This window comes from Microcaecilia unicolor, chromosome 5 (assembly GCF_901765095.1).
Source record: "Microcaecilia unicolor chromosome 5, aMicUni1.1, whole genome shotgun sequence".
In the NCBI taxonomy this organism is placed as follows: Eukaryota; Metazoa; Chordata; class Amphibia; order Gymnophiona; family Siphonopidae; genus Microcaecilia; species Microcaecilia unicolor.
This window is the reverse complement of record NC_044035.1, coordinates 115,807,970-115,824,408: the sequence shown is the minus strand read 5'-3', so window position 1 is coordinate 115,824,408 and position 16,439 is coordinate 115,807,970. Positions and strand designations below refer to the sequence as shown.

Genomic DNA, 16,439 nt, shown 5'->3' with positions numbered 1-16,439 from the left:
GGGAGGGAGGGAGGGAAGGGGGCCTTGGGAGCTGGGGGGGAGGGCCTGGAGCCTTGGAACTGGGAGGGAGTGCAGGGGGCCTTGGGACCTAGGGGGGAGGGCCTGGGGCCTTGGAACTGGGAGGGAGGGACAGAGGGGGCCTTGGAGCTGGCAGGGAAGGAGGATGGCAGGGGGCCTTGCAGCTGCAACGGGAGGGGGGCCTTGGGAAAAAAAACATTCCAATACGCGCCCGTTTTAACGGGCTTAACGGCTAGTATATATATATATATTATAAGAAGGATGAGGCTGTCCTACCCTGGTTAGGCCCCTAGAGGGTGTAGTGCCCCTAAAATGTCCAGGGAAAAGGGCTGGGTGAGTGCTGAAGGGAGCCAGTATGGGGAGGTATAGCTGGAGGTCGCTAGGACCAGGGCGAGTCCTGGAGGATAGCTGGAGGTCGCTAGGACCGGGGCGAGTCCTGGAGGATAGCTGGAGGTCGTTAGGACCGGGGAGAGTCCTGGGGATAGAAACAGGTGCAGCAGGTTATGGGCTGGGTCCTGTTTGGCTATTAACTACTTATACTCCTCCTGAGTTGTGAAGGGAGGAAGGAGAGCTGGCAGCTGGAAAAGAGAGCTGGTAACTAAAGCAAAGAGGAATCCCCATGAGAAGTACTGGCTGTGCCCTTTGGACTGGTGGTAGAACTGGGTGTTCCCAAGAAGGAAGCTGGCTGGGGGAAGAAGGCCCTAGAGTTCCAGGTAGAAGAACTATGGGTTCAAAGAGGTACTGTGTGTCCCAGCTGAAAAGCCTGTGTGTCTAGAACAGTGAAGAGGTACTGTGTGTCCCAGAGGAAAAGCCTGTGTGTCCGGGGACTGAGTTAGTACTGAGCCCAAAGGCCTGTGTGAGAGGGCTCAGGGGGAAGAAATCTATGGATTCTTCTGTGCAAGAAGAAATGTTGGAAAGGGAAGATTGCACTGAGTATAAAGAAATGAAATGTTTAAGCTGGAAGAACGGTTTAAGCTTGTGAAAGTGTTTTAAGCTAAAAGAAGTGGGCCCCAGAGGCTGGAATAAAGTTGTGTATGAAAATAGCCTGCTTGGTGAAACCTGACTATGTTTGCTTTTTGAGAAGCAGGTCACCCTGAGCAGAAAAGGGTGGTAGATTAATTTGCATAAATCTGCATACTGAGAACCAGCTCACCCTGAGTGAAAGAGGGACCTGGGATCCTGAGGTGGGAGCTTCATCATCATCACAGTAGCCTCATCATTTTTACTATATATATATATCTATCTATCTATCTATCTATCTATCTCAGAACTTGAAAAGATACAGAAAGAGGCAAAACAAAAAATGATGAAGGAGATGTAACAGCTCCTTTATGAAAGGTTAAACAGGTTAGAGCTCTTCAGCTTGGATAAGATATGAAAGACAGAGACTATGATAGAGGTAAATATAATGAGTGGAGTAGAACAGCTAAATAGGAAACCATTAATTATCCTTTCAAATAGTACTAGGACTAGGGAACACTCCATGAAACTAACAGGTAGCGCCTAGATCAATGTATGTTCTGAAGATTATGTAACTGCCTGCGATAGATCATGTGTCACTTTCCATGTTAATATTTTCATTTCACTCAATGCACAATTAAGCTGTGAAGCTTGTTGCCAGAGAATGTGGTCAGGGTTCATTTAACATAGCAGGGCTTAAAAAGAATTCAGACAAGTTTGGGAGGAAAGGACCCTTAAAAAGTATTAGCCAGATAGATTTAGGGAAAGTCATCACTTATTGTGGGGTGTGAGCAAAAACTAATGGATCTACACTTTAGGAGTAGCCTAAATCAGTGTTTCCCATGTCCAGTCCTGGAGTACCCTTTTGTCAGTTAGGTTTTCAGAATATCCTCAATGAATATGCATGAACTTGATTTGCATACACTGCCTCCATTATGTGTAAATCTCTTTCATGCATATTCATTGTGGATATCCTGAAAACCTGACTGGCAAAGGGTACGCCAGGAAAGGAATTGGGAAACACTGGTCTAAATGACTAGTGCAGTGGCCTGAGACCTAGGGGAATCAGGTTTGATTCTCACTGCAGACACTTGTGACTTTGGGCAAGTCACTTAACCCTCCATTGCCAGAGGTACAAAATAAGTTACTGTATATAATATGTAAACCACTTTGATTGTAACCACAAAAAGGTGGTATATCAAATCTCAACCCCCCCCCCCCCCCCATACTTTAGGACCTGCCTGATGCCTCCTAGCAACTTTGATGCTCAGAAGCAAATGCGGGCACTAGAGGCAATTAGTGCAGGACTAGCATCCATGTTTTCTGGCACACCGGGGTCCCTACCAAGGGGGCCTGAAATTTTATTTGGGGGGTGGGGGGCCCACTGGACCGTGGTAGGGACTCATGTTCTGTGCACAAATCAGCACTTGTAGCCAATTTGTGTGTAGAACTTAATTGGTTAATAAACCAATCGGTGCAGATAATTGGATGTTGACAAGAAATTATTGGTACTAATTGGCACTAATTAGAATGTACACGCATAGCTTGCTAAGCATATTCTATAAAGTAATGCATGTAAATCAGACCACATGGATCTCAAAAGGGGGTATGGTCATTGGAGGGTCATAGGCATTCCAAAAATTTACACACTCTTACAGAATATGACCAATCCGCACCTAAATGAGACGTGTGCATTTACACCAGGTTTTAGTTTCTGTAAATGTCTGTACCTAAATTTTAGTTGTAGGACAGCCACCACACATTCTATAAGCTGCACCTAACGTTAGGCGAAGTTTATAGAGTGGTGCTAAGCATGATTTTTTTCAGTGCCGATTTTTTTTTTGCACCATGTATAGAATCTAGCACTTTGTAAAATTGGGCAGGCAAGATTATAGGGTTAGGGGTAAGTTTAAATATGAGTTTAATGCCGACAATTATTACAGTACAAAAGTGCCTAAATGAGTTTGTAGTCTGTGCAAGAAATTTCCTGTGTCACGTAAATACAACAGCAAATAAAAATACAGTCACTGTGAATTTATATATATAACGGTGGAATTCTAATCTACTGTAGCCTTAATCTCTGCATTGTTGAAAATGCTATCAATAAAATTGCATAAATATTGTCTTCCATCCCAGCCTATTGCCCTACAAGATTGTTGCTAGGCTGGAATAGGGACTGCCCTAGGAACCTGGTGCAGAGGTGAGATTGTGGGAAAGGGAGTGACTCTTTTCCCCTTGTGTTTTGTACACCTCAAATGAGAAGTTACTACCCCCCCCCCCCCCACACCGTTTACTAAGCCATGCTAGCGGCTGCCGTGCACTAACGCCGACACTGCCCATTCACTATGAACGGGCTGTGTCGGCATTGCTGCACAGCTTAGTAAACAGAGGGGTAAGTCAGTGCTTAAATGTTTATCCAGATGACCCCATTTAAACACTTTAAATAGAAGACTTTAACTCCTTTTCCCTCTCTCCTCCACTTATCCAAATTATGAAAGCAGCATTAATGGTGGTGACAGCCATAGGAGCCAACTTTTTAGAATTCTTGGGGGTGCTAAGTACAATGGCAATAACCCCTCCCTGGACACATACAAGGAATTCTCTCAATATTGGGGGTGCTCAAGCACCCACAGCACCCACAGAGCCGGCTCCTATGGCGAAAGCCAGCACAGGGCCCTGTGTGTCAGTGTACTTTCACAAATCTTAGTATTCTGCATAGAATAGGAAGCCTACACAAGAGGAGAGAGCAAGGTCTGTGAACGTCTGATGGTCATTGCTCCCATGCTGACTACCACTATTGTATGTAAGTCATAGTGGAGGCCCAAAGAGAAGAAGAATAGGCATGCGTGACTCCACTGGCTGACGAAATGACCCCATTTGAGGTACTGATCCACTGTAGTAAAACAAACAAGAAAATATTTTTCACTCAGTAGACAGTTAAGCTCTGAAATTCATTTGTTGAAGGATATGGTAAAAGCAGGTAGCATAGCTGGGTTTAAACATGGTTTGGACAAATTACTGGAAGAAAAGTTCATAAACTGTTATTAAGGTAGACCTGGGGAAAACCACTGCTTATTCTTGGGGGCAAGGAGCTACTTTTAGGGATCATGCCAAGTACTTGTGCCTCTTTGGTCTGACCAAGTATGGCAATTCTTATGTTCTTAAGGAGCAGCATTAAAACATCTTTTCTACAAGTAACCCTGGACACCATGACACAAGCAGGGAGGCTCTGAGTTTCTGGGCTTTTTTTAAAATAGGAAGGGAGTTTCTCTTTGTAGATAGGTAAAATAGTTTGTTTTACTTTTTAAAGCATTTTTAAAGCATTGGGAAGCTTGCCAGGTGCCCTTGGCCTGGATTGGCCGCTGTCATGGACAGGATGCTGGGCTCAATGGACCCTTGGTCTTTTCACAGTGTGGCATTACTTATGTACAGATGAATATAGTTTTGAAATATAATAAAATGTTAGGGGATCATATTATATACTGGCAATCTTGGTTTCAAATAATTAAATCACTCTTGCATTTTTAAAGTATTTTTCTAAACTGTACAAAAATTGTCAGCTCAATATCATTAGTGGAACAACAACATAGGGAACAACCTGCATTCACTACATATTTCCAAGTTCTTAGAAAAATTGTCATCCATTTCCCTAGAATTTCTGAAGAACTACATTTCCACAAGAAAAATCTTATGAAATTGTTATAGAACTCCAGAGATCCATTTTATTCTTTAAGATTCCGTAAAGCTACATGGAACCCAGAAAAGTAGGAACAACCTAAACTCAACTGGTAAAACCAGTATAATTTGGATAATAATATCTCTGCAATAATATAATTCTGTCTCTTGCAAATTTTTGCATACCTCAGGCTAACAGTCTAAAAGGTAATAAAATACTTTTAGAAATCACATACTTTTGTTTTGGAAAAAGTTTATTTTATATATCATAAGATCAGCACGAAATAAACCTTTCCTGTTCATCTTTCATGACAGACTGTGCCAAAACAAGGACTTTATACTGAAAAGAGCTCTGGCCGTCTGTAGAAATAAATCTCTACTCCAACTTCCAGCCAGAAGTTCAAGAGCAGGGTTGAAAAGGGAGGCTCGTGACGTCACGATAAGCCCCTCCCTATACCGGAAGTGTCGCGTTCTGTGCAGCGGACGAGTCTTGTTGTAGGGTCACTTTGAAGACTGCAAACTGCGATAAAGCGTTGTACAAATACAGCAACAGAAAAATTCCCGCGTTACTCACTTTCATGTTTTTTTTAAACTGACGGAAGTGTAGCAACACTCTTTCTGGCTCCCATTAAAGGACATACCGCACAAATCAGAGGTTTTGTTTTCGTTTGTTTCTGGCTTGGGTCGATGTTTGAGTCGGGGGATAAACCATATGCAGTACTGTGTAAATAAACAGGTAACGTGGGTGCACTGGGGTTCTCTGGCAGAAGTAGCAGCGATGAGGGAAGGAAGATTATCTATGCTCTGCTAGCGGTTCCGCATTCTTCTACGGTTCCTTTTCGGTAGGATGGGTGTCTTTGTAGTGTGCTCGTGCTCTGCTGCTACATTAATCAATGACTAGAAACAATAAAAGGTATAACCATTAAAGGTGTTTGTCCTGTGGATAGCCAAGTATGTTTTACGAGAAGCTGTCTCCTTTCTACACAGTGAAAAGGATAATCCCAGCGTCAGCGTAATTATTATGATTATTAATATACAAATCACAACAGCAAATGCATGGTTCTTAAAACAAATGTAATAACAACTGTAACAATGAAATGGGAGCAAGTACGTATTTTAGTTTAAAGCAAGTCACTCCGCACTGTCTTGTTTGTCTTTCTTCAGCTCTTGCACTAAATAGAGTGACATTTCCTTTTCTAAACCTGACTAGGTAACTCTTTTTTTGTGCACGATTTTTTTTTCTTTCTCGATTCTAAACACACAAACAATACCTTTTCTACCCGGAGTAGGTGTCCTAATTTACATGGGGAAAATAATTTATAACACACCTACACAACATCTTTCTCGGCTGCTAGGGCATTTAAATCCAACTGTTTAAGAAGTAACTGTGGGCAAAATAGTGTTTGCTTCAGTAAACTAAATGATAACGGCAAAAGTGTCTGGTTTTGTCCGTTAGTGCCAACCGACGGTGTGACACTGACAAAATCGGTAGAACTTCACCTTCGACTTTATTGATCCAAACAGACAGGCAGAGTTTTCTGTACTATTCAGTTGAAAGAATTAAAAATCATTCCACTAACAGCATTTTGGTACATTCTAACCTCCGTCACCTTAGCGCTTTAAATAATTATATCTGCATGCAGGGAGTGATTCATAAATATGTCAGGATGGTGAAATATAGGCAAGCATTTCAAACTTTCTATTTAAAAAACATGAATTATGGCCACGAAAAATGTGTTCCCATTTAAGGGTGATACGAAGTATTTGGTGTCTAGTACAGAGGCCCATCCATCATACAGACAATAAAGAGAGTTTTTACCTGACGTTGGAAATTTATGGTTGCCCTTCTCTGCCCTAATAACTCAAGCATTGTGTCAGACTCTGACAGCCTTTGCAGAAAAACAGCAACCCTGTTATCAATCAAGAAGTCCTTTTACATTTTTAGCAAAAACTCTGATCATCCAGACACCCTTTTAATGTATATATTACATCATTATAGATCATTCTGTACTTTTACTGCAATTCACCCAAATGATCTATTGCTTCTGGTCCAGTACTGATGAACATAGATGTAAATTATTTGCGTGCCACAAATACAATATAGTATGAAAAATGTACCTTATGGTGGGTTAGTTTTATTAGATAAAAGAGGAGAACCTTTCAGCTGAAACAATGAATACAAAAGTAAATAAATAATACACGTCATTAGGTGGTGTTACAATGATAGCAAAACAACATTAAAAACCAACTGCTAAGCAAAAGCCATTACCTTTTCTGAAGTACTGTTTTGCGAATTTGTTGTTTTCATGATTATGTACAGCTATATTTCAGCTATCCTATTACCCCAGGATTAATAAATGGAAAATGTAGATATGAATAGCAGGAGTGATCAAACATTATATGACTACTAATAATAGAAGTAACCTTAAACATAAAAAAAATACAATGTTGTTCACTTGGTACAATCTGGCAAAAACAAACAACCTCTCTGACCAGTTACACTGTAGGGAAGGACAGTCCAGAAGAAGCAGTTTCTAAGATATGGTAAATGTAGGCAGCTTGCTTTACATTATTTTTCAGTCGACCACGGGACTTGCACAATGTAATAAACTGCAGATGGGGAAAATCCAAGCTTTGCAAAGATCAGAAGCTTTTTAACCTTTGTAAGCTTTGGGAAATAATTAACAAAAATAATAATAAATAAAGGACCACGGGTAGGCAAGTGTTTAGCACATATTTGCTTACATAATACAGATCTGTCTTTATGGATTTCAAATGCGAGCACCTTAAGAAAAAAAAGTTAAGTTATTCTGCATGAAACATCCGAACACTCTCGGATGCTGCCTAAAAGCTTGAACTTTCAATGTGAGTCGACGTTTGTTTTTGAAAGGTAAAATAAATTCTGCAAAATTACACTTTCTCTGTAGAGTTCAAAGTGAAATTGGATATAACTGATGTGCAAGCAGTTAGACCTTGAGACAGATAAAGAAACTAACTGAGAACAAACAACAACAAAAATGAAGATCTCATTTCTGCAATCGGTATTTCCACCTTTAAACCCCCGGGGTGACGACCATGTCATAATTTCTGTTAAGAGAAATGTCAGATGAGCAAATGAGGAGAAAAAAATAATCAGATTTCAAGCCTTCTCATGAAAATAAAACTCAAAAAACAATTACTGGCAAGAGCGGTATATTACATCTCTAGTCAGGATGAAAATAGCAATTGTTTATAATTAATTAATTGTTCCCTTTATATCCTGCAATGGGAGAAAATGCATATTATTAAAAGGTGTCTTTTTAATTTCAGATTGCTATTGAAAGCAATCATAACCTTGTAACAAAAGACTTGGAGGACAGTGCTTATATAAACACAATGAGTTTAGAAGCCAGTATCTGCTAAGAGACATCTGAAATATTTCTGCATTTAAAATACAGCCTTTGGTAAAAATGTGTCATCATTTGGGTTTCTATTATATACTATTTTCCTGTGTGCAAGGATAGTTTGAGATCTGTCAATACACGTCCATTCTCATGTTGTTCGTGTATTTTTTGCATACTTCATATTTTTAGATATGAGCATTGCAATTTTTAAAAATGAACAGACAAATAAATACATGTGTTATGATATCAAGATAATGTTATACAGAATGCATACAGCTTTAAAAAAAACAGCTACGTGTATAGTACACAGGATATTCTATACTCACAATATACATGCACTATTACTTTATTTCTGCTCTTAAACAGATTACCACACTAAAATCATTGCGACCTGGACCAAAATAATGATCTATAATTCAGTAATATTTAGCTATATTCCCTCAATGGTTGAAGTGAAATTCCACGGCGCAAGGTATTTCCCAGTAGACTTCCAAGGCTATTGAATCCCCTCAAAGGGGATCAAGCCAGTCCTGCCTTTTCGTTCTCCTGTCCAGGGTTTTTCTCTCGCCAGCCTGACCTGTCAAGCGGATTATCTTAGAGGGAGATTAATAGGGGAGGCGGACTGCAATAATAATCGTTTTGTTTGATGTGACAACTTTGATAGGCGTTGATTTACTTACAAACTGATAGGCTTTTAATTGAGCGCCTCCATCCAGCTTGAGATGAAAGGAAAACCCGCATTGAAAAACTGCCCGATTGCCCCGGAGCCTCAATACTGATTAGCCATCTCGACAGTGAATAGTTCAAGGCATTTCAAACTTTTTTTTTCTTCTCAAATATCTTCCAGCCCACTCCTTTTTTAAGAGAAAATAAATAATTTCCATTGTGTGCAAATAAAATCGACTTGACATCCCTGCCAATAGCTGGTAGGTAAAAAGAAAGTGTGCACTAGCGTTTGTTAATTATTTTGTTTTTCCAGTTGCCGCTTTTTATTCTCTTGGAAGGTACGTCATGCGAGTTTTTCAACTCTTAATTTCGGCGATCATTTTTAAAGAGAAAGCTTGCTCTCACTAGCAGCCTGGTTTCTATTGCACATACAATTTAACCCGTGAAACAATTTTATTTAAATTATTAGAGAGCAAGGTAGGATTTATAGGTGGTAAAACATGGGACAGGAGGACCCCAGTATCCAACCCACCCTCTACCACCGTAAACCTGCTGCTATAATTTCTATGGTTCCAGCATCTTTGCCCAGTATGAAATAAGGATAGAGGTAGGGCTGTCGTTTACAAACCTTCCGAATTTTTTTAGATGTTTCAAACATAGAAATTCAAACCAAAAGTGTACCAACGCCCAAGATTAATGCTTTAAATACCTCCTATATCAGCTTGCTGCATTTACAGTTTTTATCTGCATTTTTGTTTTACACGTGCCCTGCATCACCTTTTGATTCAGCCTGCTTTAAAAGTGAAGTAGTACTTCTCCGAACCACCTCCCTATTAAAAAAAAAAAAAAAAGCCTTCCCACAGATGACTCCACCTTAAGACAATTAATCTTTTAGTCTTACACCCTGGGAGGCAGGACAAATACAACGAGAAAACAGATAGGAGTCTCTCTGGTCCTGTAAGGAAAACAGCTGTTCCAAGCACTTTAATGCAAATGAACACAAATGAAGGTTTCAGCTTTTTTTTTTTCAGAGTTTTACTGCACTCCATTTATCAATTCCACTTGACAACAAAAGAAAGAACAAAGGAAAACATGGGGCAGACTTAAGTTACAGCCACATTTGTGGGTCTTAGGGACAAACGCTTGACAAGCGGGAGTCAAGACAACCTATAAGCGTTTGAATCTCTATATGGCTAATCGTGAGCAGCTACAAATACAAAAAGAGAGGCATAAAACTAAATGTATACTCATTTTAGTATAGCAGATCTTACTTCCGTAAGCGTTAAAAGATGTAACAATAAATAAAAGCTGGAATGTTAACATTTGACCGCAGCTTTACAAATCTATGAAGAAAATTTAACAGTAGAAATCCAGACAATTGCATAATAAAAGTTTTCCATGAAGGAAAGCGGTTCATGTTATTTAAGTTTAAAACTATGTGTGTGTTGTATGTACACATACACACACACGCGCGCGCGCGCTCAAGAATCCATCAAGAAAAAGACATTGAGCAAGGAATGTTTATAAGTGGCTGTTCCCTCCGGCCCGGGTACGGAGAAAGGACCTTGGGATTTAAAGCTTGCAAAAAGATGTCGGTTATTCATTTTGGAAATGTTTGCCCTCGGGCACCTCCAGGAAGGCAGCAAAAGAGTGAAAGGGAAAGTTGCTTTCTTTTAGGGATCAGTCCTTGTTTTAGGAGAAGTCCAGGTCAGGAATTGGACGCGACCCCTAAGCACTTGCCTTGTTCTTAACTTGTCAAACGTGTTTTATCTCTAAGTGACCTTTTCTTGAATGCTGTAGATTGTGTGGGCCACCACGTCAGGTTGAGAAACAAAAGTATAAGACTGATTAATATATTTGCCTGTGAGAAAAAAAAAAAAAGGGTTATGCGAAAAGGCCTATTCAATTTAATCCTAATACATATAGTTGTCCGAAGAACAGAAAATGTGGCAGAACAAAATCGAGTCAGAAAAAAAAAATCTGTCTGCCTTCCCTTTGCTGAATGTCTAAGCACTATCATTGTGTTATGTACTATTGCTTCAGCGAGTGTTTCAGGGGTCAGGAAATTAGCATGAATGTGTAGATCTGGGCTGTAGACAGTATACGTCGCCAACATTGTTTCAGCTAGACGTAAAAACAAATAGATAAATCGGGAATCAATATCATAACCCAAGTGAAAATCCGGTAATTGTGAAGAAATCCTTAAGAGCTATAATGACTCGTCAGGGCCTTGCCTTTGATCCAGTGCAATCGTTTGTTCAGATTGACATCTTGAGCAGAGTCTAAGGATGCCAATACTGACAATCTTAATCTTTTTTTAAACACTCCAGCATTGCCTGCAGATTGAGTGATGGATCGACGACGGGGAAAAAAAAAAATCTCAGTCATGTGTTGTCTCTTCAGTTACAGTACCTCTATGAAATATTTTTAATACTCAGCAGCAACAACAAAATCGCTAAAAAAGGAAGTAAGCCTGTTAATTAAAAGTACTCAGAAAAAAAGGTGCAATAGGTTGCCTAGGCTAGCTGAAGTGAGTCTGCCTTTTGTATGCATACAAATTGAGTCTACTCGGAGGACGATTTATTTCCTTAAATTGAATGGCTCTTTTCAAAGAGCCGTCTCTTTTCTCCCTCGCTCTCTCTCTCTCTCTTTTTTCCTTCAAGTCACACCAGGCTTGTAATCAGCAACAAAAGCTGACATAAATCAAGGGCGGATTGACAGGGGCTGACAAATAACTGATTGATTGCGGTTGGGTAGCATTGACAATTGATGGAGGGGTGGAGATACCCAAAAAGAAGGGGAAAGGGAGGCGTGTGTGATACTGAAAGCATGTGACATTAACATTCCCCAATCTCTGCCTTGGTCTTCTCGTGTCATCACATGCCTGATTGGAGAATTTCACCTCGCACTCAAGAAGGAAACGCTTTTTCTTTGGTGTGACTGAAAAGCGAGCTTAGAAATGTGAAGCGGGAGGGTGTTTTTTCTCTCCTGAGCGCCAAAAAAACATTATGAAGGACCCAGTTTAAGTGTAATCTATAAAGAGACTTGTACAATATGTTCATTACTGAGCTGATGCTAATTTTTAAATACAAAAATAGGAAAAACTTTTTTTAGGGGTTGGGATGGGAATAGGTATTAAACAGGCGCACCGACCAGCTAGACTTTTTCAACTTGTTCAGCTCTCATGTTAACACATTCATTTTCTTTCACTCTTCCTATGAACAGAAACCTAAGCCTATGCACTCATCTTCTACACCGCTGTCCCCCTACTCCCATGTTCAAGGATAGTGTGTTTTTACTATATTTTCTGTAGGAGAGAGAGAAAAAAAAGCATTGGTCAGGATCCAGTTAAAATAAAAGCAGAGATGAAATCAAACACAAAATTACTAGCCCATTCCGTCCTCTCAGTATGAAAAAAAAAATACACGGGGTCTTGGGGGGGGGGGGGGAGGGTGAAGGGGTTGTTGGAGTGTGATACAAAAGAAAAAGAAAGAGGAGACTATTAAAAACAGAAGAGGGAGAGAAGAAAAAGGAACGTCACATCCCCTTGACCCTCCAATCACCTCAGGGTCCCATTTGATTGGAAGGCGGCAAAGGCTTTAATCTGAGTCTAATGCAGCTGCTTTTGAAGTGAGTTTCTGTGCCAGACCCCGAGTTGGATGGGCTGCAGCTCACATCTCAGCTGAAGGAGGGAGCAGCAACAGCAGCAGCAGGAAGAGGGAGACAGAGAGAAAACAACAAGGAAAAAAAAAGGCAATACCACTTCCAGCAGCTGCCACCGCCTCTTCCCACATAGCTCATGACTGCAATTCAGAACAAAAGGATTATTCTCACGTTCCCTCATTGGACATATCCACTTTTGATTCTCTAAAAATAAGTGAGAGAGAAAGATTGCGATCAAACAGTAATCACATCTGTAAGACCTCTACAAATACGCGCGCCGTCCCATTTATGAATTTGATCAGCGAAATTTCCACACTTTTCATGAGAGTTGGGTCATGATCACATCGCCCTCGGTTTCTGCAGCAAGAAAGAGTAATAATCCAGACTGGGAGACCGCGCTTTCTGGGAATAGCAGCAGCAGCAGCAGCAGCAGCAGCGCCTCCGCAGACACCGCCACAGCTAAATCCTTTTTTCACGCTGTTCCTCCGTCGGATCCTTTAAGACAAGCGAACCGTCTTCCCATCAAGGTGCTAAAAATGCTCACAGCTCGGAGCGGACACATTTTGCATCCAGAGTACCTTCAGCCTTTACCTTCTACTCCTATCAGCCCTATCGAGGTAAGATCCACTCGCTCCCCGTCGAAGTAGCATTACCCACCTCTTGTCCTGCAAACCCTATATCTCGCCGGGCTTTCTCTCTATAAAATTATAATGTTAAAGGTAGGAAACGTATGCGCAAATGATAAAGAGAGTGTGCAGATCCGCAATCGCGGAAAGCCATAGATATCTTTTTTTTTTTTTATATCCCCACGTCGATCTTCCTATTTATTTGAAATGCTGCTTGTTTTTATATGCTTATCTGTTTTGAAAGGCCGATTTAGGTCAGGTTTTGAGGTGGTTATTTGCAGTACACGCTAAGCTATTAGAAACAGCTCGAACGAGAAGGTTCTGGTGCTGTCAGATTTAATGCTGCGGGGAAAAAAATCTGTATTTTTCTTTCGTTTTTTTTTTTCTCTAAAGTTGGGTCCCTATAAACCAGGAAACATGGGATACAGTTGCTTACCTTGCAAAGGCAAATATATTTTTTTCCATCCTGTTGAGTGTATTTACACAGATCCGTTTTTGTTGCTTGTGAGTACATAGGAGGAAAGGTTTAACGGCGCATTTTTGTCATCTGCTCTTCCACTGGTCAAATGACGTTGTTTATTTGGCGTTTTAAAGCAGTGAGTGGGATAAAGCTACTATAGGGAAAGCCTAGCACTGAAAATAACTCAAAAGGAACATTTGTAATTTTAAGGGCGTATCCTCAGACTGAATATGTGAAAAATCTAAAGACCTAATTGCTTGAAATTGTGACGCCTATGTCAGTATCCAACTTTTCTATATTAAAAAAGAAACAATCTTCTGTACAAAATGATATATGCACGTGTATGTCGTTAGGGGGGGGGGGGGGGGGGATGAGATTATGCTGAATAGACAAAAAAAATTCGAAGCAAGACCACTTTTCTCTTTTTAAAAAAAAAATCTATTTATTTTCACAGCTTGATGCCAAGAAGAGTCCGTTGGCCCTTCTGGCTCAGACCTGCTCTCAGATTGGGAAACCAGATCCTTCACCTTCCTCCAAACTGTCTTCCGTCGCTTCTAACGGGTCCGGGGACAAGGACACCAAATCGGGCCCCTTGAAACTCAGCGACATAGGCGTAGAAGATAAATCGAGTTTCAAACCTTACTCGAAACCGTCTGAGAAGAAGGACTCGGCTTCGGGAGTTTCTAGTGGGGAAAAAAACGGTTTCCGAGTCCCTAGCGCCACCTGCCAGCCTTTCACTCCAAGGACAGGCAGTCCAAATTCCAGCACTTCCACCTCCCCCTTGCCATCAGAAGGAAAAGCAGGAGAGTCCCAGGACAAGAAAGACTCCGAATCCAGCAAAAACTCCTCACCGGACGGCTCGGCCACCACCAGCATCAGCCATAGCCGGATTAGCGTGAGTTGTGCTGGGATAAACGTGGAAGTAAATCAGCATCAGGAGACGACGTCTGGGGCCAAATCCATCTCCTCCGAGTCGTCGTCAACAACACCGACCTCTTCCTCAGCTTCTGTGCTCGGGACTGGGCTGGTGGCACCCGTGTCTCCCTATAAACCGGGGCAAACTGTCTTCCCCCTTCCACCGGCTGGCATGACGTACCCAGGGACTCTGGCTGGAGCCTACGCTGGGTATCCGCATCAGTTTCTGCCACACGGAGTGGCGTTAGATCCAACGAAGTCAAGCAGCCTGGTTGGGGCCCAGCTTGCCAATACGCTTGGGTGCAGCAAGTCCGCAGGGTCCAGTCCTTTAGCTGGGGCTTCACCCCCCACGGTAATGACAGCTAGCCTTTGTAGAGACCCTTATTGCTTAAGTTACCACTGTGCAAGTCACCTGGCTGGCGCTGCCAGTGCCTCATGCACTCACGACCCAACTACTGCAGCGCTCAAGTCTGGATATCCACTAGTTTACCAAACTCATCCATTGCACAGTGTCCACTCTTCCCTGACTGCTGGGGCCACCCCTCCTTCACTAACAGGCCATCCTTTGTACCCGTATGGCTTCATGCTTCCAAACGACCCTCTTCCCCATGTCTGCAACTGGGTGTCGGCTAATGGACCTTGTGACAAACGCTTTTCTTCGTCGGAAGAACTTCTTAGCCACTTGAGGACCCATACTGCCTTTCCAGGAACAGATAAACTCATCTCCAGTTATCCTAGTTCTTCGTCTTTAGCCAGTGCAGCAGCGGCAGCGATGGCTTGCCACATGCACATGCCTCCTACCGGGGCACCGGGCAGCCCCAGCGCCTTGGCATTACGTAGCCCTCACCATGCTTTGGGACTGAGCAGCCGTTACCACCCATATTCAAAAAGTCCTTTGCCAACTCCAGGGACCCCTGTCCCCGTACCTGCAGCAACAGGACACTACTATTCCCCCTATGCATTGTATGGGCAAAGACTTACCACAGCCTCAGCACTGGGATATCAGTAATCAATGACAATAGAAATACCCTTAAAACTGACTTTTTTTTTTCTAAAAAAAGAAAAAAAGAAAATAAGTGTTCATTTGAGGACTGGATCCCTGGACACTGTATTTATTTATGTTAGCTTCAAGCGGGACAATTAAAATCATAAAGTGCATTACTTAACTGAGCTCCATAAGTAAAGTGAAACACCCCCATTGTAGAATTATACATAAAAATAGAGGTTTTCTCTTTAATGTTACTTTAAAATTGCTATGATTGTATTGTACGTTCTAATTTAATGTCTCATTGAAAATCTTTACATGCATGTTTGTTACTAAAATAATTGGCAGTTTGTCATTATAATTTCAAAATTGCGATTATTTTTAAGATGTATACCATTGAAAGAGAATTGGTATTTTTTGTATGTACTCCGGAACAAAAAAAAAAAAAAAAGAAAACAAATTCTATCCCAGAAACCTCATTTGCCTTATTTTGTTCTTAACCGAACACTTAACTATTTTTTTTTTATTTTCAAGTCCACCCTGTGCAAGGGTCTAAGTAAGGTTTACGTCATGTACTAAAATAATAGACAATGTATCGCTCTAAAGATTAAAATTCCGTATATTTGATGTATTAAAAGTTTTACTTATTTTAATCCTCCTTTTTAAGTAAAAACACAACACCAACAACCCAGTGTTAGGGTAGGGGATGTAATTGCAGGTCCTTAAGAATCTCTAGATTCCAACAAAATTGTCCCAACTATGAACTTGACTTAAAATAATGGAGGCACGTTTTCAATTGTTTCTCTTGCTCGCTAGAGATGTCCCCCCTCTCTTTTTGTGTAGATAGGTTTATTTAGTCACCACTGTATTTTGAGTTATATTTTAAGGCGATAATAGGTTGGAAGATTGGGGAAGCGTATCCATAAATGACCAATTTTCATCTCTTAAATGGTAATTATATTTCCTGTTTGGAAAAATACTGCCACTTTTTTTTGTTTGTTTGTCCTATGCCTGCCGCTAGTACTTTGGTGGAGCGTGATGCACAGATAGACAAGGCAATGTTAATAACATTGACTTTTTTTCAGATT

The 16,439-nt window shown here is 41.1% G+C and overlaps 1 protein-coding gene and 1 long non-coding RNA gene across 2 annotated transcripts; one reads left to right on the top strand and one right to left on the bottom strand.

The window, feature by feature from the left end:
- Window positions 1–4,937: 4,937 nt before the first annotated feature.
- Window positions 4,938–9,491, bottom strand: LOC115470232. The gene is made up of 3 exons (XR_003942143.1): window positions 9,412–9,491; window positions 8,717–8,890; window positions 4,938–5,550 (listed from the first exon to the last, which is right to left on the bottom strand). It is a non-coding gene; the product is annotated as an uncharacterized LOC115470232 (long non-coding RNA).
- Window positions 9,492–12,296: 2,805 nt separating this feature from the next.
- On the top strand, window positions 12,297–15,978 carry ZNF503 (zinc finger protein 503). The gene is made up of 2 exons (XM_030203232.1): window positions 12,297–12,982; window positions 13,906–15,978. Exons 1-2 carry the CDS (start codon window positions 12,701–12,703, stop codon window positions 15,373–15,375), a joined length of 1,752 nt encoding a protein of 583 aa, XP_030059092.1. The 5' UTR covers window positions 12,297–12,700; the 3' UTR covers window positions 15,376–15,978.
- Window positions 15,979–16,439: the final 461 nt, after the last annotated feature.

Excerpts from the sequence above, each read along its gene's own strand:
- ZNF503 (XM_030203232.1), top strand. The coding sequence starts at position 12,701 with ATGATCACATCGCCCTCGGTTTCTGCAGCAAGAAAGAGTAATAATCCA. Across the intron at positions 12,983-13,905 it reads CTCCTATCAGCCCTATCGAG|CTTGATGCCAAGAAGAGTCC; the intron begins GTAAGATCCACT and ends TTATTTTCACAG.